This window comes from Cynocephalus volans, chromosome 10 (genome assembly GCF_027409185.1).
Source record: "Cynocephalus volans isolate mCynVol1 chromosome 10, mCynVol1.pri, whole genome shotgun sequence".
Classification (NCBI taxonomy): Eukaryota; Metazoa; Chordata; class Mammalia; order Dermoptera; family Cynocephalidae; genus Cynocephalus; species Cynocephalus volans.
In genome coordinates this window covers 20,870,639-20,895,873 of record NC_084469.1, presented here as the reverse complement: position 1 = coordinate 20,895,873, position 25,235 = coordinate 20,870,639, and the positions used below count along the sequence as shown (strand labels likewise).

Below are 25,235 nucleotides of genomic sequence, written 5' to 3'. Positions count from 1 at the left end.
TATTATTTATTTATCTTCATTGATTATACATATTTTTGGTGTGCAGAGTCTAGAACAGTCTTGAAGGTAGAGAAAAATGACGCAATATTATATGAGTGTAAGGTTATAGATGGAATGCTGAGGTGGGAGTAGTCAACCTCTTCTTGGGCTTAGTGGTTTTTTTTTTTGTTTTTTTTTTTTTTTCTCCTTAAAGCAGATGATGGTTATTACCCTCTTTTTTATTTTGGTTCTAGCATTCTGAAGATAGGTGAGCCTGGAGACCAGGCCTTAAAATAGTGGTGACAGTCCCTGGTATTTTACAGTGCAGGGCCTGAGCAATCATTCAAGATTATACCTCTGAAAATGACTGTTTTGTACCATTCTTGAAGCTTCAAGATTGTTGTTGTTAGGATGATTAAATAGGATGGGGCCTTAAGGCCCACTAACTTATTAATGTACTAATTAGAGCAATGAATCTCAACCTTGGTTGTGCTTTAGAATCACCTGAGGAAACTTTTTAAAAAATATGAATATAAGAGTTCTCCTTGACATTCTGATTTATTTGGTCCAGAGTGAAACCGGAACATAGTTATTTTTAAATACTTCCCAGGTAATATTAGTGTGTGGTCAAGGTTGAGAACTTCCGGATTTGAGAGTCAGCAGATACAGCACTAAGCCCAGCTCTGTCACTAATTCACTCTGTGACCTTTGAGCCTCATTTCTTTATCTGTAAAGTTGGGAGTGGGTAAATGAGATGATATGTGGAGTCTCTTCTGGTTTGAAAACACTCGTTTCTAAGCCTGCTCCCTGTCTACATTTATTTTCTTTTCAGGACCTTAAAATTCTGTTGGAGGGCCGACCCTGTGGCGCACTCGGGAGAGTGCGGCGCTGGGAGCGCAGCAGTGCTCCCACCGCGGGTTCGGATCCTATATAAGGATGGCCGGTGCACTCACTGGCTGAGCCCGGTACGCCGGTCACAAAAAGACAAAAAAAAAAAAAAAAAAAAAAAATTCTGTTGGAGATCATCCTGCAGATACCATTTTCTTCCATTTTAGTTAGACATTGTGAGATTTATTTTTTCCCAATCCTCTAGTTCCAAAACTATTGTACTGTACCTTCCTCTCTAACAGTAACTTAAAAGGTTTTTAAAAGTTATTAGTGGTGTTCTTATCAGTGAGTCAGTATTCTAGGGCTTTGAATTTTACATATCCTGCGCTTTTTAAATAATCTTATTTTAGTTGCTCCTCTGCTATCCTAGTGTGAGTGATTACATAGTGCAGTATTCTGTTTTAGTTCTCTGGTTCTGGACCTCACCCATTCGTTCTCATTTCTTGTAGGAGAAATCTTTGAATTAAAAGCCGAACTCAACAATGAAAAGAAAGAAAAGAGGAAGGAGGCTGTGAAGAAAGTGATTGCCGCTATGACTGTGGGGAAGGATGTTAGGTAAGGTACTCACTCCTGCTGTTGTCACTTTAGAGACCCATACCCCATTTTATGTTCTTTACTGCTTTTCTTTCAAAACTGCTATAGAACTTACAAGAATTTGTTGTACCACTGAAAACATCGTCAGGAAGTGGTAGTTGCTTTATATTAACTCTCTAACTTAAGTGTTTTTTTGTTTTTTTAGAAGAGTGAAACAAGTTTGATTTTGTTGCATACAGATCTAGCATAAAACCGCCTGAGAGCTGGCACAATTACCATCCGTTGGCTGAGGTAGTTTTAGAAGATGATAAAAATATTCTGAGAAGCAGAAGCTCACATATTCTTTAATTGTCTCAAGCCAGTGCCCTCAACTTTACAACTCAACATTCAGTTACTGAATTCAACATAAAAATCAATGTTAACAAAATCCATTTGGTCTTATTTTTTGTTTTTATAACTTAGCACGACTATTTGGAAATAAGGATTGTCTGCTGGCCCCTGAGGATTCTAAGACCCTTCTAGGGGGTCCCTGAGGTCAAGCTATTTTTATTTTTTTATTTTATTTTGTTTTATTTGGTTGGCTGACCAGAAAGAGGATCCAAGCCCTTGACTTTGGTGTAATGCACCACACTCTACCAAGTAAGCTTACCAGCCAGCCCTGAGCTACTTTTATAATAATACTTAGGTGTTACTTGCCTTTTTTACCATTTTGACATTTCTACTGATGATGCGAAGCAGTGGTGGATACTTCTAGTGCCTTAGCATGAATCAAGACAGTGGAGCTGACTATAAGAGTAGTTATGGTATTCTTTACTACCATATACTTTAAAAAGGGCAGTTTCACTTAGGACCGTCTGTCATGAAGCATTGAAGATTTATTTTGTTAAGAATTCAACCTTTTTAATAGTCTGTGTGATGAAATAGGAATTACACATAAAGCTCTTTTGCTGTGTAGCAAAAAAGTAATGGTTGACCCGAAAAAAAGCCTTGTATGATTGTTTGAATTGCAAACACTATTTTTATGTGAAAGAATTATTGACAGACAAACTATATTTAATCAGACTTTGGTATTTGGGAGACATTTTATTAAAAATGAACAAAGTGAACCCGTCACTTCAAGGGAAAAAATTCAACAGTAGATAAATTTTGAGCTTTAAAGTAAAAATTAGAATTTTGGAAAACTTGTATTTCCTCCCATCCTGAGCTAGACAGCTTCCCAATGCTTAAAGATTTTTCTGATGAGATTGGTGGTGAAATTAATGAATGTGATTATTTGCTGTTATATAATAAATATGTCAACATTGGGAAAATCTGTGTAACTCAATGAACCTAAATTTTCCAAATGACCAGTGCATATATCACAAAATTATGCATGGGTAAAAAGTCTATTCAAAATGCATGATAAAGGAATGGATTTAATGTAACCAAGTACAAAAAGTTTATATATCAATGGTGTCAGATTCCACATTGCAACTGACTTTTAAGAAACTACCATTTGTGGACTCAAAAAGAAAGAAAAACCACCATTTTTCTAGTTTTAGTGTAGTATCAAAGAGTAATATCCAGTTACATGAAAAAGCTATTAAAATATTTCTCCCCTTTCCAAGTTATATACGTGTATGAAGCTGGATTTTTCTTTTTATACTTCAACCAAAACAACATTCAACAACAGGTCGAATGCAGAAGCAGATGTGAGAATACAGCTGTCTTTGTTTAAACTAGATATTAAAGAAATTTTCAGAAATGTAAAACAGTGCCATCTTCAAATTAATTAAAAAACTATAGTAAGTTTTCACTTTTAAATATGTTATGGAATTGGTTATTGTTATTTTAAATGTATTAATATTTTTAAAACTTCTCAGTTTGTTTAAATTCCTTATATGGTAAAATATCGATAGGTATAACCCACATGAGCAAAAACTCCCTGGGGATCTCAGTAACTTTTCATCATGAAGGGATATGAGACCAAAAAGGTGAGAGCTGCTCCCAAAACCAAACAGGGAGTCCAGATAGAAAAGGGAGCAATACGGTGTGACTCAGTATCTTCATGTGCTCCAGGTGCTATTGTTCTGGGTGTAGGGTTTTCGTTATTGTTTTGTTAGCACATAAAGCCTATTTGGTTCTTAAGTTGCTCTTTTTCAGGGGTTGGCAAACTTTTTCTGTAAAGGGCGAGATAGTAAATACTTCAGGCTTAGTGGGCCAAGTTGCAAAGTATTGATGTTATGTAGGTACTTATATAACAGGAAAGAAAACAAATTCCCACAATTTTTTTTTTGATGTAATTCGAAGTATAATAACTAAGTAAGGGGGCCAGTCCATGGCTCACTTGGGAGAGTGTGGTGCTGATAACACCAAGGCCACGGGTTCAGATCCCTTTATAGGGATGGCCGGTTAGCTCACTTGGGAGAGTGTGGTGCTGACAACACCAAGTCAAGGGTTAAGATCCTCTTACCAGTCTTCTTTTTAAAAAGAATAATAATAATAACTAAGTAAAATCTTTTGTACTGCAGGTCTACTAATAAGAGTGGGATTCTGTTTTGAGGGGTAGAATAACATTTTGCTTGATTGGGGTTCATAGTATTCCCTGTCAAATTGGTTGTAAAGTTCATCTATAAAAACAACTTTTAGCTCATGACTTGTAAAATTCTGGCAGTGGACCGCATTTATTTTTTTAATTTATTTTTATTTTTTATTTATTTATTTATTTATTTATTTTAATTTTATTTTGTCGATATACATTGTGGCTGATTATTGCTCCCCATCACCAAAACCTCCCTCCCTTCTCCCTCCCCCCTCCCCCACAACAATGTCCTTTCTGTTTGCTTGTCGTATCAACTTCAAGTAATTGTGGTTGTTATATCTTCTCTCCCCTCCCCCAGTGGACCGCATTTAGCCCACAGGCTATAGTTTGCCTACCGGTGATCTATCTAGTCATTGAAAGGCTATTTTTACCAAAGAATAAATATAGATTGAGAGCATCAGTACAAACAAATGTAAAATCGGCATACTTCTTTACTGGCAATGTATTCTTGCCAAGCTTATTTCTGTATCCTATGGAAAAGTTAAAGTTCTTGAGTTTCCTTTTGTTTGCTTGGTAAAATATTACTTGTTAATCTGCTGATTGCTGATAATTTATCATGTGCCTAGCACTATACCATGTATCATGATTCAGTAGATGTCTGTTAGCCTTGATGTTTACTTGATGAGACCCAAAACTTGAAAAATTAGGGAATAATAAAATATAGTTATGTAATTAGGTACTAAAATGTGTACGTTAAGAGCAGTAAGAGTTCTACAAAAGAAAGATCCATGTAAGTAGGAATAAAGAACCCTTTTTGGAGGAGATGAGATATGAGCTAGAAAGATAGCACAAAGAAATAGAATAGAGATTAGCTATTTGTAGGTTATTGTATTTCAGTTTCCCTGCAAGTAATCTCAAGTTCAGTCCTATGCAGTAGAAATACGGTGGGAGCCACATGTGTAATTTTAAATTTTCTAGTAGCCATATTTAAAAAGTAAAAAGAAACAGGTGAAATTAATTTTAATATATTTTATTTAACCCAATAAATCCAAAATAGTATGATTTAAGCATGTAATCAATACAAAAATTATTAATGAGATATTTTGCAGTATATTTTTCATACTAAGTCTTCAAAAACCAGTGTGCGTTTTACGCTTACATCACAATTCAGTTCAGATTAGCCACATGTGACTAGTGGCTACCATATCAGAAAGTTCAGGTTTCTAGCTTTATAGGTTGTTACTTAACAGTTTTTATCTCTAGCGTTTTGACTATTAAGTCTTCTTCACCTTGCGTAGGTTGTTCGAAGTAAATTATTTAGGAAATTAAATTTAGTATTGGTTAATATTTCACATTTACTGGTTTTACGGTCATTTTGCACATTAGCTGTTCTCCTAGGAAATAGAAGGAAAACTCATTTTTAGAGATCATTTATTAAATATGCATGAAACTACAGTAGGTACCATACGTACAAGTTAAACAAATGGTTTGCCTTCCAGGACAGAAGTCATTGATTCATTGGAGATGTGGTGGATTCTTTGACTTTGCAGTGCATCCTTCTTTTTGTAAATAGTTTCTGTTTCTAAACCCTGTTTTTGTGTGTGTATGGGAGATATACCACGTGACCAGTTATTTCAGTCATTCTCTTTTCTGTAGAAATATACTGACATTTGTTTCACCTTTCTTCTATACTAGTAGTAAGATGTTTAGAAGTATTTAAAATTTATAAGGTACTTTGATGAAAGTTTAGGGAGAAGGTTAATTGCTAACTTTCTATAAAATTATAGTTAACCTATAGTTTAAAAATACAGCTTACACTTTAGAATCCGACAAGCTCAACCCTTCCCAGCTAATGGTGTTACTTTGTGAATGGATATATAAATTTCTTTCCTGTGGCTTTTAGCAAAATGGTAAATTGTGAAATGACCAGAACTTGGGAAACTCCTTTTATATTTGATTACATTCAAATTTTCATTTGTCTGTGTAATTTTTTAAATAATAAATAAATAAATTCTACTAAAAGGGAATCAGGACATCTTGGAGAAATAGGAAATTCCAGGTCTGGGATTAAAAGTATACAAAATGAGCCTGGATGGAGCATCTGTCATATGAGAAAGAAGAAAACTATTGAAAACACAGGATCACATCACGGGGACTCAGGAGCTAACTGAATAAGTTCCCACCAGTCAAGGATGGAAGAATATGAGTATTAAAAAGTACAATAACTGTAGCGCTTTGAAATTGCAGTGGGTTGATAGGAAGAATTAATGTTAATTTTTCTAGTGTGATAAAGGTAATGATTTTTAGAAAAGATTCCTAAAGATATATACTAAAGTATTATAGATGGTATGATGTCTAGGATTTATTTAAAAATAATTTGGAGTAATTGAATGGGGTGGGGGTTGGGGCACTGGGTTGAGGATATATATGAGATAAGATTGAGCATGTATCAATATTTGTAGGTGATGGATACATCGGGGTCATTATACTGCTGTCTCTACTTTTGTTTGTTTGAAATTTTTTATAGTAAAAAGTTTTTTCAAAAACTATTTAGATACTACATTGGGACCAGTGCTGCAATTTCTTTGGTAATTCATTTCTGTGATAATAATTATCACTGTGGGGATGTTTGTCCTTGTATCAAGTCATCTGTAGTATAAGACCATTTCTTCATGTTCTATCCAATAGCTTGGCACCGACACCTGTTTGCTTTCCTTTTTTCTTTCCCCCTCTCTTCTCAGCTCTCTCTTTCCAGATGTAGTGAACTGTATGCAGACTGACAACCTGGAACTAAAGAAGCTCGTTTATCTCTACTTGATGAATTATGCCAAGAGTCAGCCAGACATGGCCATCATGGCTGTCAACAGCTTTGTTAAGGTAACTTTTCCAAAGGACTCAAGAGCAGTCTCTTCTACCTCAAATAAACTTTTCAGAAGTGACTCTTGGTATAGTTAGTGTCTGCATTGCAGGTGAGCAACCTCTGTTCCAAAGGAAGGCCTCTAGGGAAGTACTGGCAATGACTAGGAATGTTCATGTTTTAAGCATTCTATATGCCAGTGTGCGTCATCCAGAGAAATTCAGACCATATGGTGAGCCTTCTGTTAGTGGGGCTTGGTGCATACTTGCCAGGTGAAAGAAAGCCAGGTGAAACTTCACTGTTTTATCTTCCAAGACTGACAGAAGTTGGGCATATCATTGTAGTGTCAGTAACCTGGGGCTCTTCTGCTTGTGACTCAGAAGTACTGGAAACTGTAGGAGGTACTATTTTATTTTGTTTCATTTAATAGGTCTTATAACACTTTATTAAATTTTTTATTATGGAAAATTTTAAACATATTCTAGTAGAGGGAATAGTATAATAAATTCTTAAATATCTATCTTGTAGTTTTAATGGTTATCGACACATGGCCACTCTTGTTTAATTTGTATTCCCCTTATGTACTTTCCTGATTCCCACCCCATTTCCTGGTAGATAATTTTTAAACAAATCCCAAACATCATATCATTTTTATCTTTATGTTTGTTAGAATAAGGTCTCTTTTAAAAATATAGCCACAATACTGTTGTCATATCTTTAATAATGGACAATTTTAAAGTTTCCTTAGTATTGAATATCCAGTCAAATCTTTCCTTTTATTAGATTTGATGAACTTAATAATGGGGTTGTTCCTGTTAATATATATTTTTACTTCTTGTCTTTTTCTCTGTCTGGAACTTAGACTACATTTAAAAAAAAACAGACAGCATTTCTAAAATTAGCTTCTATTTAAACTTTTGAAAAACAAGCAATATGCTTTCTTCCTTCTCAGGAAGACTTTTTGTTCTTTTTCTTTGTTTAGCTATATTTTACTGAGTCAGAGAGAACATAACATTTCATTCTGCCTGTCTGGTTGCTCATAGATAGAATATATCATTGGAAAGAATTTAGTTTACAGTTTTTGGAAGTTACAGCTGTGCATAAATTTATATGGTTTAAAGAAATTTTTTGATGTAGGTCAATTTAAAACAGAGTTCCTTCTTAGTGTTCTATTTGTACTGTGTTTGGAAGCACTTGCTAGTAAAAGAGAATGTGTGTTAGCCAGGAGCTCAAAAGGCCCTCTCTGCTGCTTAACCCTGGGTTCTTATGTCAGGCCCAAACCAGCTCCTAAGCTCTCCTTTGTTTTTTTGGCTGTAGGCCCCAGAAATCTAGCCCTCTTTTCTCTCTGCTTGATACTTACGGACTGGCTTTGGAATAGGACACAGTCTTTGCAGTTTTGAACTTTGATCTTGGTGGTATCAGCACCATACTCTCCCAAGTGAGCTAACCAGCCAGCCCCTCATTGTGTATATAAAATAGTTAATTCCTAAGCTAAACTCTTAAGTAGTCAACTAAGATTTGTACTTAGGAAAGGAATAGTAATGGGAGATTGGTTTCTGATGTAGGATGTAACTGGAAGCTTAAATTAATAAAATATTCTTTTTTGGCTTATGTGAACTAGATTGTTTACTTTTAGTCACCACGTATACCTGCAGTTGTTGGTGATTGCTTTTTGTAGGACTGTGAAGATCCCAACCCATTGATTCGGGCCTTGGCAGTCAGAACCATGGGCTGTATACGAGTGGACAAGATTACAGAATATCTCTGTGAGCCCCTCCGCAAGTGCTTGAAGGACGAAGATCCCTATGTTCGGAAAACAGCAGCAGTCTGCGTGGCAAAACTCCATGATATCAATGCCCAAATGGTGGAAGATCAGGGATTTTTGGATTCTCTACGGGATCTCATAGCAGATTCGAATCCGATGGTAATAAGCTTCTTCTTTTATAGAGAGAGCAGTATTTAAAATGGATCCTTTTTCAAGACATGTTTAACACAAAACTTATCTTTGGGACATTGGACCACTGAATAGCTAAGGGAAAATGACTTCCGTGTGTCTCACAGATTGTATATCTCACACCCAAAGATGTTTTTGTGGTGAGAATCAAGTTCTATAAAATACAAGGGTCTTAAAGCAAACCTTTGTATTGTATCTACCCCTGTATTGGCTCAGCAACAAACGAGTACTTTTATCATTTTTCTCTAGGAAGTTTTGTTTTGAATTTGTTTATATATATATATATATATACACACACACATATACATATGTGTATATATATGTATATATACATATATATATATATTTAAGATTATTTCTTCAGATAGCTGTTTGTGGTATTTTCTGGTGGTCTGGGAAAAGAAACTAAATCAAAGTGGTCTTTATTGCCTAGTTATTGTAATCCATTTTTGTTCAGGAGAATTATAGGACAAGATTCTTTTTAGCCAACTTGATTATGTTCTAAGTGTTTAGCAGCCAGAATATAACTTAATACCCTTAAAGTTTCAGGATCTTTTGTATTCCTTATTGACATTTTAAACTTTGCTTATATAATGAAGGGGGTCAAGTCCCAAGTGATACATTGACTCACTAGTAACTGAAGCTTATTTGAATTGAGTACATTTGATTGGTCGGTAAGTATTGTTTTCAAGAGGATTGAGGAATATAACTGCTTTCTTTAAAGTGCTCCTCTTTCTGTCTAATGTAGTGTTTACTGGAAGGTGACTAACACTAAGAATTAATCAGTGGGTAACCTCTGAATATTTTTTGGTTGAACTTTTTCAAATGCAGAGTTGGAATTTGCCTGAAATAGATACTGTCTCTCACTTGCAAATTAACTGCTCAGATCTCTGCTTTGACATCTCTTGGTTCTTATTCTATGGGTATCTGATTTTATGGGTAGCATTGATTTCTGTTTATTATCCTTCAAGATTAATATTAAGGTCAAAGGATGAAGCAAGCCACATTTTTTTTAAGGTGTTTATGTACTTAAGGTACCATTGTTTTTGTAGCTGGCCCATATGGGAATCTGAACCCTTCACCTTGGTGTTATAACACTGTGCTGTAACCAATTGAGCTAACCAGCCAGCCCAAGGTACCAATTTTTTAAGTTAATGACCACCATTAGGAATCTTTCAGCCACCTCCTAGGCAGAGGGGTGGGTGTGGGTGTAGTTGTGGAAGTGCTTAACCCTGACTTCTGACAGAAAGACACTACCAGTATTAGAAAATTCAATCCTATGTTTTTCCCCCAAGCAGCACCATGTGGCACCATTGTTTTTTTGTTTCCCCATAGAAAGAAGTGTATAGGTGACAGTATCTGTTTTGTAGGATGTTTAGCTGGTACCAGCTTATGTTTTTGGCATTGCTTTTGATTCACTCTGTTATTCTGAGCAACTGTCTTTGAATTCTCTATCTGAGGATAAATGAGATGAAAAGTGTGTGGGTTCTAGGTGCTGACCAGATGAACAGAATATCATGTACCCTGTGGAAACTTATTAAATATTCAATGGTACTAAGAATGTGGAATGGATCAAGGTGAAAATGAGTTCTAACTCATTTAGGCACTTCAGTTTGAGGCGAAAAAGGCATCTCTACACTTACGAAAATTCTTCCATGCAGAACCTATAAAATTAGATGGCCAGGAATGAGGACTAACTGAGGGTTTAGCAGTAAAGGCTTTTTTTTTTTTTTTTTTTTTTTTATTATCTGAATAGCACTTAGAGATCTTTATCCAGATCAGTTGAGAGGACAGAAAGATTCTGGAACAAGCCTAGTTTATCTGATTTATTCAAAGTTTTCATTGTAGAGGACATGGCTAGTTTACATCCACTGCATAGGACTCAAGTGGCATTTGTATGCTGTTTATTTATTTATGCTTTTTATTATGGGACTCTTCAAACATATTCAAAATTAGAAAGAATAAATAAATACAATAAATAAATAAAATGAACCCATTTATCATCACTAAATTCAATAATTATCAATACATGCCAGTCTTGATTTACTTATTATCTTTCCCCATTCTCTAGCTAAATATAAACAGGCAACACATGAATGAGTCTCTATTTGAATTTAATATGTCATAGTATTATAGTAAACTGTGTAATGCTTTTAATAATTCTTAACCTGTTTTTACTACACCAAATCAATAAATGATTTGGGGAGATTTTCACAAGTATCTTTGAGGAGACTTTTAGAGAAAATTTAAGGTTATGATAGATTTTTGAGAAGCCATTTCAGGAATGCATCTTGTTTTGTTGTCTCTTTATTCAAGGTTTTCCTAGAGCAGGTGTCAGCATTAGATAAGAAATTGTTGGATGTGCTGTACTCTAAGTAGAAAATCTTTCTACATTCTTGTCAGACTTCTCAGTAACAGTAGAACTTCTCTCTGACATTGTTAGACTTACTGCTAGAGAGATGCCCAGAGTGCAAAATTTAGAAAAGCACTCACTCTCAAGTGCCAGCTGTGAGCCTGCACAAGCCTAAGAGAAGGAGATCTCCTTAAATTTTGTGCCTGGAGTGCCTTGCTTGCCTTACTCTTGTCATGGCCTTATTATACATACCCAAGTCATTTTTTGATCTCTTTATTCTTGTTGTCTTAATGAAGAACTGAAAAGCCTGGGCTTAAAAGGTGGCCAGAGCACATAGACACATGCCTACTTTTGATTTTGAATCTGTCATTTTCATCTCAACAGTATGCCCTACTTTTTACTTTAAAGTATTACAACTGTCATTAGAGCAGTGATTTTCCTTTTATCAGTGGGGTCAAATGCTGCTGATAGGAAATGGATTGAATGCATGAATGTTAAGTAACTTCCAAAGGTGGAATGTAAGATTCAGTAGCTCAAACACCTTAGAAGTTCCTAAAGCTTATGTTGGTCTTATGCTATTAGGAAAAGAGAAATTTAAATTTAAGTTCTTTCTATGCCAGGCACTTTTACTTATAGTATTTCACTTAATTCTTATATCCACCTTGTGAAGTAGAGGTTATTCCATGTTAGAGAGATCGAGAAATTTATACTCAGAGATACTAAAGAACTATTCCAAAGTCATGCAGCTAGTAGTAATGTAGCTAGGATTCTAACCTGAGTCCCAAAACCCATTACAGGTCACTACCTTCATGGATGAATGTAAACAATAGAACTTAAATGTGTGTATGCAAACACACACTATTAGAACTGTTTCATTTAATTATCTGAAAACTTTTAGTTTCCAGGTAGAAAACCAATGATCCTGACAAAAATTGTCTGCAAAAAAAAAAAAAAAAAAAAATTCTTTTTACAAAATAAATTATAATGTAAGTAAAAAAAAAAAAAATGGTAGTAATTATCTGGAAACTGTTTTATTATGGAAATCTCAATCATCTTACTCTTAAGATAGATATGAGTCCTTATTTTACTGCTCTTGGGTAGTGATTTTGTTCCACTTTTACAGAATCTGCTCCACATGGTGGCAGCACCACCCCAGCAAATATTGGACTCTCTTACAAAGTAAATGAAAGCTTCCATGGGGTACTGCCTTAGTAGTTTTTTTGTAGCTCATTTCATTAGGGAATCCTAGATGTGAAAGCACCAGAACATCTGTAGAAATGACTTTGATATCTTCTAATATGAGAGTGACATGTTGATCAAGAGCTGACAGCTCTTGGGGTTATGTTGACCTATTGTCTGGTTCCTAGGAGCAGTTTGCCTTGCTGAAGGACTAGAACTTTACTGTATTTTCATTCCCTGTCTGTTTGGGGGGATCACACACACCTCATTCTCCTGTAGTTGTTTTACCATTTATACTTCAGTTAAACCTGACTTTTTAGTAAAATATTAGTTGAGAGAGAAAAGATAGACTTTCAAGTAAGAAGTTTCACTGTGTTAATTCCTAGTTTTATGTTCATGTTGCTTAACTTCCATGAGTCTGTTTCCTCTTCTAGAAAATGAGGGGTACTGTCTTAGAGAGTTGTTGGGAGTATTGATTAAGCTTTTGCATGAAAAGTGCCTGTTAAAGTACCTGGTTTATCAGGGCTCATAAGATGATGGCTGCTATGGTAATTAAGAAGTAGACATCAGGCAAAGGTTAATGTTATTGCTATGATATTGATTTAAAATGTTCTGACTTCTTTGATATCTGTAAAAACTAATATAGTAAAATCTGTTCTTAGGGAATTAGAGTTAAATTTATTTTCAGATGCAGATTTTATTAGTTCATTATTTTGAAAGTATACCAATATTTGCAATAAGGAAACATTTTGAAGCTACAGAAAAATAGCTTTCATGATTTCTTCACAAATGTGAGAATTTTAGAAATGCCATCTCACAAGTTTGTATTTGCAAGAAAAATGCACTTTTGTTGATAGTGAGTATTCTCTAGCTTTTTGCCCATGCATTAGTATTTTCCTTCCTTACTGTGGTTTTTCTTTTTGCTCTCAGAGGCTTTTTGGAGTATTCCAACTTCAGTTAATGTATTTATGTTAGAATCTGCCCCTCAGGAGACTCTCTTGACAGCAGCATTTTGTTTTTGAGCTCAGTTCCCAAAAGTCCCTTTGGCTTACTGCGTAGCCCCTTTGATTTTCATCCTACAGGTCTTCTGTCGCTCTTACAGCTGCCCATGGGAATACCACTTGTTCACTGCTCTGTCCTCTCTGCAAAAGTACAAACTATTAAATTAGTAAAAAACATATTTTCTCTTTGTTGAGGGTTCTCATGCACAAGCAGCACACTGTCAGAATAGCCTCAATTTAGGCCTAGTATAGTCTTTAGCATAGGTTCTACTTAAACTGCCAGCTTCTTTTAATTTGAATTTTTGCTGGAAAATCGTTTTATGAAAAATATCATTTTTCTTCTCAGAAGGAAGTATGTAGTTTAACTGTGTGCTAGCCAGCACATAGACGCAAAATGGGATTATGACAGTAGTTCTCAACTAGGGGCAATTTTGCAATGTCTGGAAACACTTTTGGTTGTCACACCTGATAGGTAGGGCACTACTGGGATGTAGTGGATAGAGTTCAAGGATGCTTTAAACATCCAACAGTGCACATGACAGCTCCCCACAGCAAAGAATTATCTGGCCTAAATGTCAGTAGTGCCAAGATTGAAACCCTGGATTATGGAAGTGGCATATAGGCTTCAGAGCCAGAGTGGCTGCTCTTTGAGTCCTGGCTTGGCTCTTTGTTAGAAATGTGGCCTTGAGCAAGTTATTTAAAATGAGCTTCAGTTTCCTCATATGTAAAATGGAGATAATAATGCTTATTTTACTGGATTATTTTGAAGATGAAGGAATAATTTATTTAAAACTTTAAATTATGCCTGACATATATAGTAAATGCTTAATAAATTGCAGCTATTCTTGAGGAACAAACCTAACATTATGCTTCTAGTTACTGTAATTTTTATTCAGGCATTAGAAAGTTTATTTGTGTTGTGGTTTGTTGTTAATCTAAGATGATAAATGTTGAAAAAAGTCTTATCTAGAATGCTTTCTAAGCTCGAGGAGGATTTTTGCCAGAATATATTTGGTGTTCATGTGGGCTATGTTAAATTGTCTATTAAAAGTAGGCCCAGATGCATAGAAATACTTAACAACATTACTTAGTTTAGTACTTTAATTATAGGATTTCTGTTATCTCTAAATATATATTAATAAGTAACAGTTATAAAATTAAAATATACATAAATGAAATTAGAAATACATGATGCTGTTCATACCCAATGTCCATAAAGGAGTTATGGAGCTGGTAGAGTTTTAGGTATGTGTGAGAGTTTAAGTATGTAGTGATAAAAGTAAAGTAGGAGGTAATATGTCCACTCTGTATCTGGGTTCCCCAAATGACTAATATTATATTTGGTATTAAAAGAGGAATTACTGTTAATTTCTGCAGAATTGGAGTATTGAGTAAGTGGAATCATTGGAGGCTGCGAAATTTCTTACTAGTTGATCTGAGTGCTTTTCTGTCTCTCCTTGTGGAGGGATCAAACACTTTTTGTTTTCCTTTACAATATTCTTTGTGAAGATCATTTTCTGTGTATTCACACTTCCTTTTTTTTAACCATCATTTTTATTTTTTCATATTATTGTTACCAACTTAGGTTTTTAAAAAAATAAACTAATTTTTTAGGAGAACAATTTTAAATTTACAGAAAAGTTGCAAAGATAATACAGAAAGTCTCCATATACTCTTCACTCAGTTTCACTTAATGTTAACATCTTACTAACATTGGTACATTTGTCAAAACTAAGAAATTAGCATTGTTAGGTTACTATTAACCGAAGTACAGAATTTCACCAGTTTCAACATTAATGTCCTTTTGCTATTTTAGGATTCAATCCAGGATACCAAATTGTGTTTTAGTTATTTACTTCCTTTTATAAAGAATTGATTCACTCTGTTTGAAGGTATTTCAAAAATGGAAAAGTGCTTTGGAACTGTGAAATGTATTTTCCTTCCAGTCATTATAGCATAGTGGTTAAAACTGAGGCTCTGGAATCAAACAGACTTGAGTTTGTATCCCGGTTCTGCCATTTCTTAGCTGTGTGGTCTCCCTAAATTTTAGTATCCTTATCTGGAAATGGAGATTGCAAATAGTGCTTATATCATAGGATTGTTGTGAACATTAAAGGATAGAGGCTTGCAAAGCACTTAATTCTGAACCTTTTATACAGTGTGCCTTAATAATAACAAACATATATTCTATATCGTATAGTGATTGTGGTGCTGGATATTAATGATTTTATTTTATTATTATTATTTTTTTAAAAGATGGCCGGTAAGGGGATCTTAACCCTTGACTTGGTGTTGTCAGCACCACGCTCACCCAGTGAGCAAACCGGCCATCCCTATATGGGATCCGAACCTGTGGCCTTGGTGTTATCAGCACAGCACTCTCCCGAGTGAGCCACAGGCCGGCCCCAAGGATATTAATGATTTTAGAAGGGTTAATCTTTCAGTGGCAAATTTTTAAAAAATTTTTAAAGATTAAACTTTTAAGATTAAGATTAAAATTGAAGCTTTCAAGATGAAAAATTTGAAAGATTAAATTTTTTTGAAAGTTCTGAGGGCATCTTACACACAAATGAAACTAAATCTATTTACAATATTACTTACTAAATCATTGCAGAATTACTTTTACAAGGTAATTGTTTGAGGATATACCTTTAAAAAGCAGTTCTCATCAGCAACTTCCTGAACACTGGATCTGTTGTACATAGTTTCAATAGTTTACCAAAAAATCAAGGTTCGTTCATCATTTCCCTTTAGGATGATCTCAAGACTCTAATTTGACAGTAGAATACTTTACTTTCAAAAGAGAGGTCATAACTGGTGTGATAATGAATGTTTTATTCATGTTGTAGTAAGCTTTAGTGAACTTTAGGGTCTACGGGACAAGCCACCCTTTGATTATTGGGGAGTGCCTTTTGTCTATTTATTGATATAGGTGTCTTGGCATTATGTCAAACCATATCTTAAGCCACTTACGTAATGAATTTTATTATTTGGTACCTGTTACCATGTAATCATACTTTCTTGCCATAATGACATGTGTTAGCTCAGCTAGGTAGTTTTAGCTCCCATTCCAAGGAAGATGGGGAAAAAATGAAATATTATGGAATGTACTATGGTAGGAGTATTTTCAGTTGGCATTCTGGACAGTGTTTTGGGTTAAAGTATAAGCTCTAAGTTTCACCTGTTTGAGAGGGGGGAAAATTTAACTGGTATTGCATAGTTATTGTCTCCTTGAAGAGATAATAATGACTGAAATGCTTAGAACAAATATGTATGTTGCCCTGTGCTTTACATTGTCATTTGAGGCACTCCATAAAGGAGACAGCAGGATTCCAAATTGTTTCTGATTTTTAAGAGCATGAAAATATGTAAACCATCTGTGTATTTCCTCATAATAGTTTTGGTCAGTTATTCTACTGCTTTCACTTGTATTCAAGTCTTCAGGGGCACCAGCCCAAAGAATTGTAAATTGAACCGAAAAACTAAAGCATAAATCTGTTCAGAGTGTGTGACCTTGAAGGTCATTGCTGGAAATCAAAGACCCCCAAATAGTTAATTGGAGGAAGTCATTGTACTGGAAAGTGATAAGTTTCTTGGGTTCTGAGGCTGTGAAAATGAGTGAAATTAGAGTACAGGATGAAAATTATTCTAAGGGACAGGGAAATGTGTGAGAGATTTCTCATAAAGGAACTTATGTCTATGATATTCCACTCACAGAGAATATCTAGACTTCCTTCTAGAGCTCTTTTTTTTACAAGATCATCTTTATTCTAACCATACTTACCATTTCAGCTCACTCTTTTTTTAAAAAAAAAAAGTGAAATTTATGTCCTCAGAATTGCTTTTTATAAAGGTGCAGCTTATAAATCAGATTTTATAGCTGAATGGTAAATCTTGCCTCTTTAAGTTCTGTCAGAATGTGATTATCTTTGAAATATTTGAAAAGAGTAATACATTTCTCTCCTTGTATAAATCTTCATGTCAACTTTGCATAGAAATAATGTTTTGATTATAGTATTTTTCTGCCACTCTGATTCTTCTCTCCCTTTCTCCCACTTCAAGTTTACAGGTCTTGGGACTTGTATAAATGCTGGAAACAGGATAACCAGGACTTGAGACACAGACTTGAGTTCAAATTCATGTACTATCCTTTTCTGGCTGTTAATTCTAAGCAAGTCACTGAACTTCTCTAAACCTATTTCCTTATCTGTGATAGTTAGGTTTTAGTAGCTGCTACCTTAGAGTTGTTATAAGAATTAATGACATACAGTAAGTGTTCAATAAATTCTAGGTATTATAGTCTTTTATCTCTTTATACAGCTCACTCTATTAGGTATAATATAAAGTAAGTCAAAATACAAATTGCCTATCTAAAAATAAACTTCAGCAGACTTGATGGGTCAGTAAGGAACTATCACATTGAAGAGAAATCTATAGTTAAGGCAGAGAAAGATTTGTCTAGGATTGAGTGTGATTTTTGTATATATGTAAGTGCATATGTGTTTGTGTTTAATATCTGTATCTGTAAAGTATACAGATTGCATTATATCTATGGAGGGTGAAGGCTGAGGAATGTTTAGTTGCAGTCTGCTGAGAACTTAACTCCCAAGAACAGAAATTATCATAATTGGGAAGCAAGGTGAATAAAATGGGGTTTTTTTGTTGTTTTTTTTTAAATGTTGCAGATGTGTTGCTTTGTAACTTAGATGCCAACTTTTTATAAATCAACTCTTGTACTGAGAAAGCTCACTTAAGAAACCCTATTTATAAATTCATTTCTAAGGCAAAACTTTCTTTAGAAACCCCTTTTTTTCTTGAAAACTCTAATTTTTCTGAGATTATTGTTAAAAGGCTGTTCTCTTTGTGGCAATATTTCCTAAGAAAAATTGCCAATTTTCAGGGGAGGGGGATGTTATACACAGCTGCCTTAACAGTTCGAAAGCAAAGCAGTGGTTTAAGCAAAGGAGACACCTTTCATTTAAATACATGAGTAAATAAAGGCAGTTACTACAAAGGTTGGATTTGTTCTTTTGTAATGTTGTATTATTGTTTGGAGAAGACTTGAAAAGAGGAAATGAATCTTAAGTTTCAATCTAATATTTTTGAAGTATTTTTTATTTTTATTTTTTAATTTTTTAAAAAATTTTATTTTGTCGATATACAGTGTGGTTGATTATTGTGGCCCATTACAGAAACCTCCCTCCCTCCTCCCTCTCCTCCCTCTCTTCTCTCTCCTCCCTCCCACCCAACATTGAAGTATTTTTTAAAAAAAATAAACAATAGATATACATAGTACAAAATTCTGAAGAAACAGTATAAACACTGACGAGTGAGTCATCCTGTATAACCTCGCCACAGTAGTTGCTGCATTGAAGTCAGTCTTTTTCTTTGTCTACTTTAGATTCAGTGTGAATGGCTTATTTTAAGTTTCCATTAAAGAGTGAGAGAAATATGGCTTACTGACCAGGAGAACTCAGAGCACACCCTTATGGGCCTGCCTCACTACATTTCTGAAAACATGACTATCTGAATGTGAACATTAGGAGATGAAAGTGGAGAGGTCAAATGGAAGGGACTTCCAGGAGTTTTACAGGAACAGTAGAGTTTTGGTATTGGGAGGTGGGATAGTGTCTCCTCTGTTTGACCATTTGGCAATGGTCTCTTTTCTCAGTGCAGGCTTTGCTAAACATAGTCCCCTAATCTGATCTTTTCTGGATCTTTTAGTAAGACTTAGTCTTCTCCATTTCCTTTCTTGTTTTAATGTGATAGTGGAAATTGCCTATCTTAAACACCAGAAGATATAATTCATTAGCTGCATTATACACTTGGTTTAATTTCCAATTGTCTATGATGATAACAGGAATTTTAATTGCTCGTTCTCTTCAGCATCTTTCTGTTCTCTTCCTTTCTTCCCCATTACTCTTTTTAATTCCCCCAATTCTCACCTTTTCTTCTTCTACATTTCCTATTACCAGACCTTATATTTAATTTAAAACAACAACAACAGCAACATAAAAAGGGTTTGACTAGCAGAAGTGATAAATTGTAGTAGGAAGTTTATTTTGGACAACTGGTAACCAAGACTGGGCATGTATTGGCAGCAATACGAGGGCACTTCAGAATTAAAAGATAATGGAAATCTTTCCATGAACTTTTTGAAGTACCCTTGTAATAGATCAGAACAGGCATTTGGTCTCCCAGTGTGACATTTTGACCCTTGTACTGCAATAAGGCAAGTCAAGTATATTGTGCATGGGCAATAAAATATCTTTTCCTTACAGGAGAAGCACTTGGAGGGGATTATTATTTCACTCTTTATGCCTTTTAGTTTTCACTAAATGCCATGCTTGGTGATGGAGTTAGCAAACAAAAATTAAATCAGGAAACAACCTGATACATGTTACCATCCCATAGGTGGGCTAGATAAGTCTTCCTGATTTGTCTTAATAACAATAAACTATTATATCTGTTATGATACTTACCAAGTGAGTCTTTGATTTTTCATCTTGGAATCTTTGTTCTGATCACCAGTTTGTAACTTGAGATGATTTTATTTGTGACATCATTAGCCTTTATATAATAATGAATATTGCCATAAGTGTATTATTTGTAAATGCAAAATACATAAACCATATTCTCTAGACATTTATCTTTTAGGTAAAATAATATGCTGGGGTAATCTGCAGACTACTCAGATAATGTGGATACTAAAATCAGTAGCAAAATGTTTAGCCATTATGTTTCTTCTCTTGCTAACAAAAAAGATAATCACACAACTCTTAGTTTCTCAAGCTTTTAGCAAGGGAAGTCATAAAAAACTAACTATGGATTGGCCTTTTTTTAGAATCTTTTTAATATATAAAAGTGCCGAAGCTGCTATCTCCTATCACATCTCATTTATACTTAGAATATTTATCTTCAGCCTCACCTTGCTAATCTGTAGTAATAACTAGGAGCCTAACTGCAAAACATGGTGTTTGTTTGTTTGTTTGTTTTTGGCAGCTGTCCAGTGCAAGATCAGAACTCTTGACCTTGGTGCTAGCACTACACTCTACTGAGTGAATTAACCAGCCAGCCACAAGACATGGTTTTAAACTCACTTGTACAGGGCCATAGTATAGTATTTCTGTGTTTGAGTGTTTTGCAGTTTTCAAATGACATTAAATGTTCATTGGTTGTAGATTTGTTAGTTACATTAGAAATAATCTGTGATTTTGATAAAAAGTGTTGACTTTTCTCCTGCAGTTAAATGGATTCCCAGATCTGTTAGTCAGGATACAAGTATACTTTCTTGTCAAAGACAGCAACTTTTCATTTACCATACTGCCTGAAAGAAGGATACATTTCAAATACCTTATTTAATTGAATCATCAATGCCATTGATTATAAAATACATTTTTTTCTGTATTACCTGGAAGGCTTCCTATTAAACTGACAAGCCATTGATTGTTAAATGCATACCAATTTCAGAGATGTTTATGTAAAAAACTATGCAACTTACACTTGATGAATTATGGTAATATAACCAACCACCTTAAATTTGCATAAGGCTTTGTAGAAAGTACTTATATGTATGTCATCTGATTTTATCCTCAAACTAAAACTAACATGTGAGGTGGATTAAATTATTCCCAGTTTTCAGATGAGGAAACTGAATTTCACAGAGATTATATGTTCTCTCAGCATTGTATACTAGTGAACTAAGGTCTCATGCCCACATATTCTTACTCTAAGACTCGTGATATGATTGACAATGTCACTTCCCCCACCCCCATACATACACACCTGTACACCTGTAAAATTATTTGTCCTAGATTTTTCTTTCTGTTGCATAATGTACATATTTTATATTTAGACTTTACTATTTTTATAGCTGTTCATTTATCTTGGTATTATTGATAGTTTTGAATACTATTAAAATAGTTAATTTATGTTTTAATAGTAAATCATATGTGACTCTGCTAACATATGAATTGTTTTAATTCTGGGTTGCCTGGCCACTAGGCAGCTATATATGCTGTCATTGGTGGTTTAATGTGGTTTTGAAAGCAGTTTATCCGTTTCTATCTGACTAGGGGAAAGGTTCAGGAATGGTTATGGGTTGAGATCTGTGAAGTGATCCAGAGAATGTTAAGTGTTTGTCTATAGTTGTACTGTTCTTGGCTAATCAAGATCATATCTGCTTCTTTCCTAGGTGGTAGCTAATGCTGTAGCAGCGTTATCTGAAATAAGTGAGTCTCACCCAAACAGCAACTTACTCGATCTAAACCCACAGAACATTAATAAGCTGCTGACAGCCCTGAATGAGTGCACCGAGTGGGGCCAGATTTTCATTCTGGACTGCCTGTCTAATTACAACCCTAAAGATGACCGGGAGGCTCAGAGGTCAGTCTGTTTTCTGAATAGTATTTGGGACTCTTGCCTGATTCAATAGGTTATAGTGTCTGCTATGAGAATAAGGGTCTGTTATGTTGAGGAAGGTCAGTTGCTTGTGGGGTAGATATTGCTATCCCCAAGGTATTTTCTCACTGGATTTAGGAACATTTTAGGTGGCTGAGTAAGCAACACAAAAAATAGCTCTTTTTTTTTTTTTTTTTTTTTTTTTTTGTGACCGGTAATGGGATCGTAACCCTTGGCGTGGTGTCGCCTGCACCATGCTCTTTCTAAGAAATGTATGTTTTTCATTTCTTATTTGAACACTAGGTACAGTTTCTTCTGCTAAGATCTTCCCTTATCATGGTTTCACATCTTCCATTCGGCCTTTCCTGGCCATTTGGCAAACAAAAGGTTATTGTGTATCTCTCTATGGTGACAAACTTTTCATTCTATTAGATACAGAGTAAGTGGCTTCATACTAGTTACTGAGCTGAACTGTACTTATAATTCAGTAATAGAGAAAGTATGTTAGACTCAGCAAATATGTGCTGCTTCCCATTAGAATAGAAATCACATCGGTCTGAATTTGGAGAAGATTTTGGAAGGCATGCCTAGATTGTTCTGCGTAGCCCTTTACCACCTTAGTGTTGCACGTTTTCTGTGAATATCAGAAATTGGATGCTAAATTTCATCTACACATACACACATTTTATTTTACAAAGTTGGAATTATTACCAATTTTTATTGAGCATTTTGTGTATATAGGCACTGTACTAGGCAAAGTTCTTCTGAAGAAATGTTGGCTCTTCATTAAAGTTGACATATTTTAATTATGGTAGATAAGAACCTTCCTTGCCTGGCTGAAGCTGATTTCCAAGCTACTAGAATGTAAGTGCTCTTCACTTGTCTGGGAAATTGTTCCCTCTGGACTTAACTAAAACTCACCCCAATAGTTTCTTTCCATCATTGAAAGTACAAATATATTCTGGAAAGAACTGTACCTAAAATTTTATTTTTCGTTTCATTGACATCTCACATTCATTCATTCATTCACTCAGCAAATATTTATCGAGCCCATGCTGCATTCCAGGCATTGTTCTAGGCCCTGAGGATAGAGCAATGGACAGACAAAAACCATGGCCCTCATGGAGCACTTATTCTGAGGGGGGGGGGGGTAGGAGTATATATCATATGTATATGAAATACAATATATAAAATATGTCAGATGGTGATAAGTGCTAACGAGAAAGATAAAGTAGGGAAGAAAGCTAAGAAGTGCTGAGCATTTGGGGTTGAGGGGTTGTGTTTTTTAAAATGGGAGGTCAGGGAAGGCCACACTAAGCAGGTAGCATTTATAGAAAGACCTGGAGGAGGTCAGGGAGTCAGCCAAGTAGATAGATATAGGAGGAAGAGAGAGAAACACAGCCTGTTTATCTTGCTTCCTTTACTTAATGTAGTAAGCTAGCTACTCATGTTGCCCAAGAGCTATCAAAATTAGGTTATTTCTTAAGAATGTTCAACAGATTATTACATATCTAAAATTTCCTGAGGCATGTAGGTGGAAGGGGCTAGGAGAAAGGGAAGAAGTAGGGAGAATATTGCAGTGGTGTTCTGATATTTAAAAACAAACAAACTCCTTTCAGAGATTCCATTATTATCCTGAAGGCAGGAGGTTGGGTAGTTTCCCTGCCAACCCACCTCCTCCTGTATCTTACAATGAAACTGTCAATCACAGGTGGGTTGATTATCTCTCACTGTGAAATAACTCTCAGAATGCTTAATTTGGCTTCCTATAGGTTGAGTAGAAATGGGCTGTGAGGCAGGGAGCCCTAACATAATATGGGGAGACAAAGAGGACTATAAAACAAGAAGGTAAATTGTGTGAGCTCAAGTGTTTGGGGTATTGCTAGTTTCCTTCCAGTTTGAACATCCCTTGTTGCTGGTTTCCTGAAGTCTTCTGATATCCCTGCTGTGCCTGTAGTTTGCTGGGAATGAAGCTTCTGCAGTGTTGGATCCCAATTTTGCTAAGCATGGAGCTTTTACTTTTCTAACTGATTCTTTAATTTCTTGATACTTGGGCCATGGGACTCTGACACATTACCTTATACAGTGGATTGAAGAAAGAAATTATAATTCAAGATAAAAATTTTCTTTTTCTGCCCTCAGCATCTGTGAGCGGGTAACTCCCCGGCTATCCCATGCCAACTCAGCAGTGGTGCTTTCAGCTGTAAAAGTCCTAATGAAATTTCTAGAGTTGTTACCCAAGGACTCTGACTACTACAATATGCTGCTGAAGAAGTTAGCTCCTCCACTTGTCACTTTGCTGTCTGGGGAGCCAGAAGTGCAGTATGTCGCCCTGAGGAACATCAATCTAATTGTCCAGAAAAGGTTGGGAAATAGTGAATTGGTGATTTAAGTGTTTGTAATTTTGAATTAAGCTTAATAACATCAATGTTAAGTAAGCCAGTGTTAATCTCTTTTTAATATGTGAAAATGAAAATGTTATATGACATAGCAACTTGCCCAGGATCAGGAGACTGGTAGTTGATGTTTGAGTGTTCCTGTAGTAAGTGCCTGTGTTGCTCTGTAATCCAGTTTGTTTTCTGAAGGATCTCTTTCTGATACATAAGTACTGTCTAGTGCCTGCTTGATATGGTTCAGGCTATAGTTTAAAGCCAGATTATTGATCTTCTAGCAGTTCTTCATGGCAGCATGTACTTTGTTGCTTAAAAAGGATAAAATAGTCTGCCACATGGAACGAATAAGAATAGAGGGGTTTGGAAGTTTTTTTTTCCTGGGAGAAGTAGGTTGAGGACAAAGAGGCACAGATTAGCTATTAATACAGACTCAAGGATATATCAGTATATGCCTTCACCTTCCTTTCTTGTGTTTCTCTGTACCACAGGCCTGAAATCTTGAAGCAGGAAATCAAAGTCTTCTTTGTGAAGTACAATGATCCCATCTATGTTAAACTAGAGAAGTTGGACATCATGATTCGTTTGGCATCCCAAGCCAACATTGCTCAGGTCAGACTTTAAGCAGATTCGAGTTTATGATGATTTAGATCGTTAAGGCCTGGCCTTCAGAAGAAGCTAAGCCATGAGATTGCTGTTTGAGAATCCTTTTTTTTCCCTTTGTTTTTTTCTTTTGATTTTCTTTTCTTTTTTTGTTTTGTTTTGTTTTGTTTGAGAATCCTTAATGATCATTCACTTCTGGATTTTTAACAGGTTCTGGCAGAACTGAAGGAATATGCCACAGAGGTAGATGTAGACTTTGTTCGCAAAGCTGTGCGGGCCATTGGACGGTGTGCCATCAAAGTGGAGGCAAGTGTCTAATAGTAGTTGTAATCACATATTATGGGATTCTGATTGTTCCTTTCACTCCTTTTTTAAAAATACATTTTTAAGTTTATCAAAGTAATAAAGCTCATAGTTAAAATATTAGGGAATTTTCAATGAAAAGCAGCTGTCCCTGGTTCCTCCCTTCCCTACCTAGACCCTCTTCCCAGAGAGAATAATTTTTAACTCTGTTCTTGGGTTTAGTTATTCTTTTGATTACTTCCATATCTCTAAATAATATTCTTATGCTATTAT

General features: G+C 35.2%; 1 protein-coding gene across 2 annotated transcripts in view; it reads left to right on the top strand.

Moving 5' to 3' along the window:
• Positions 1-25,235, top strand: part of AP2B1 (adaptor related protein complex 2 subunit beta 1) — a 114,766-nt gene that overhangs the window by 9,896 nt on the left and 79,635 nt on the right. For both annotated transcript variants that reach the window (XM_063109357.1, XM_063109356.1), the window contains exons 3-9: positions 1,317-1,422; positions 6,664-6,799; positions 8,458-8,703; positions 21,461-21,651; positions 23,809-24,030; positions 24,548-24,668; positions 24,870-24,965. In XM_063109357.1, coding sequence (XP_062965427.1) covers positions 1,317-1,422; positions 6,664-6,799; positions 8,458-8,703; positions 21,461-21,651; positions 23,809-24,030; positions 24,548-24,668; positions 24,870-24,965 — 1,118 coding nt within the window. The remainder of the gene's footprint in view (positions 1-1,316; positions 1,423-6,663; positions 6,800-8,457; positions 8,704-21,460; positions 21,652-23,808; positions 24,031-24,547; positions 24,669-24,869; positions 24,966-25,235) is intronic.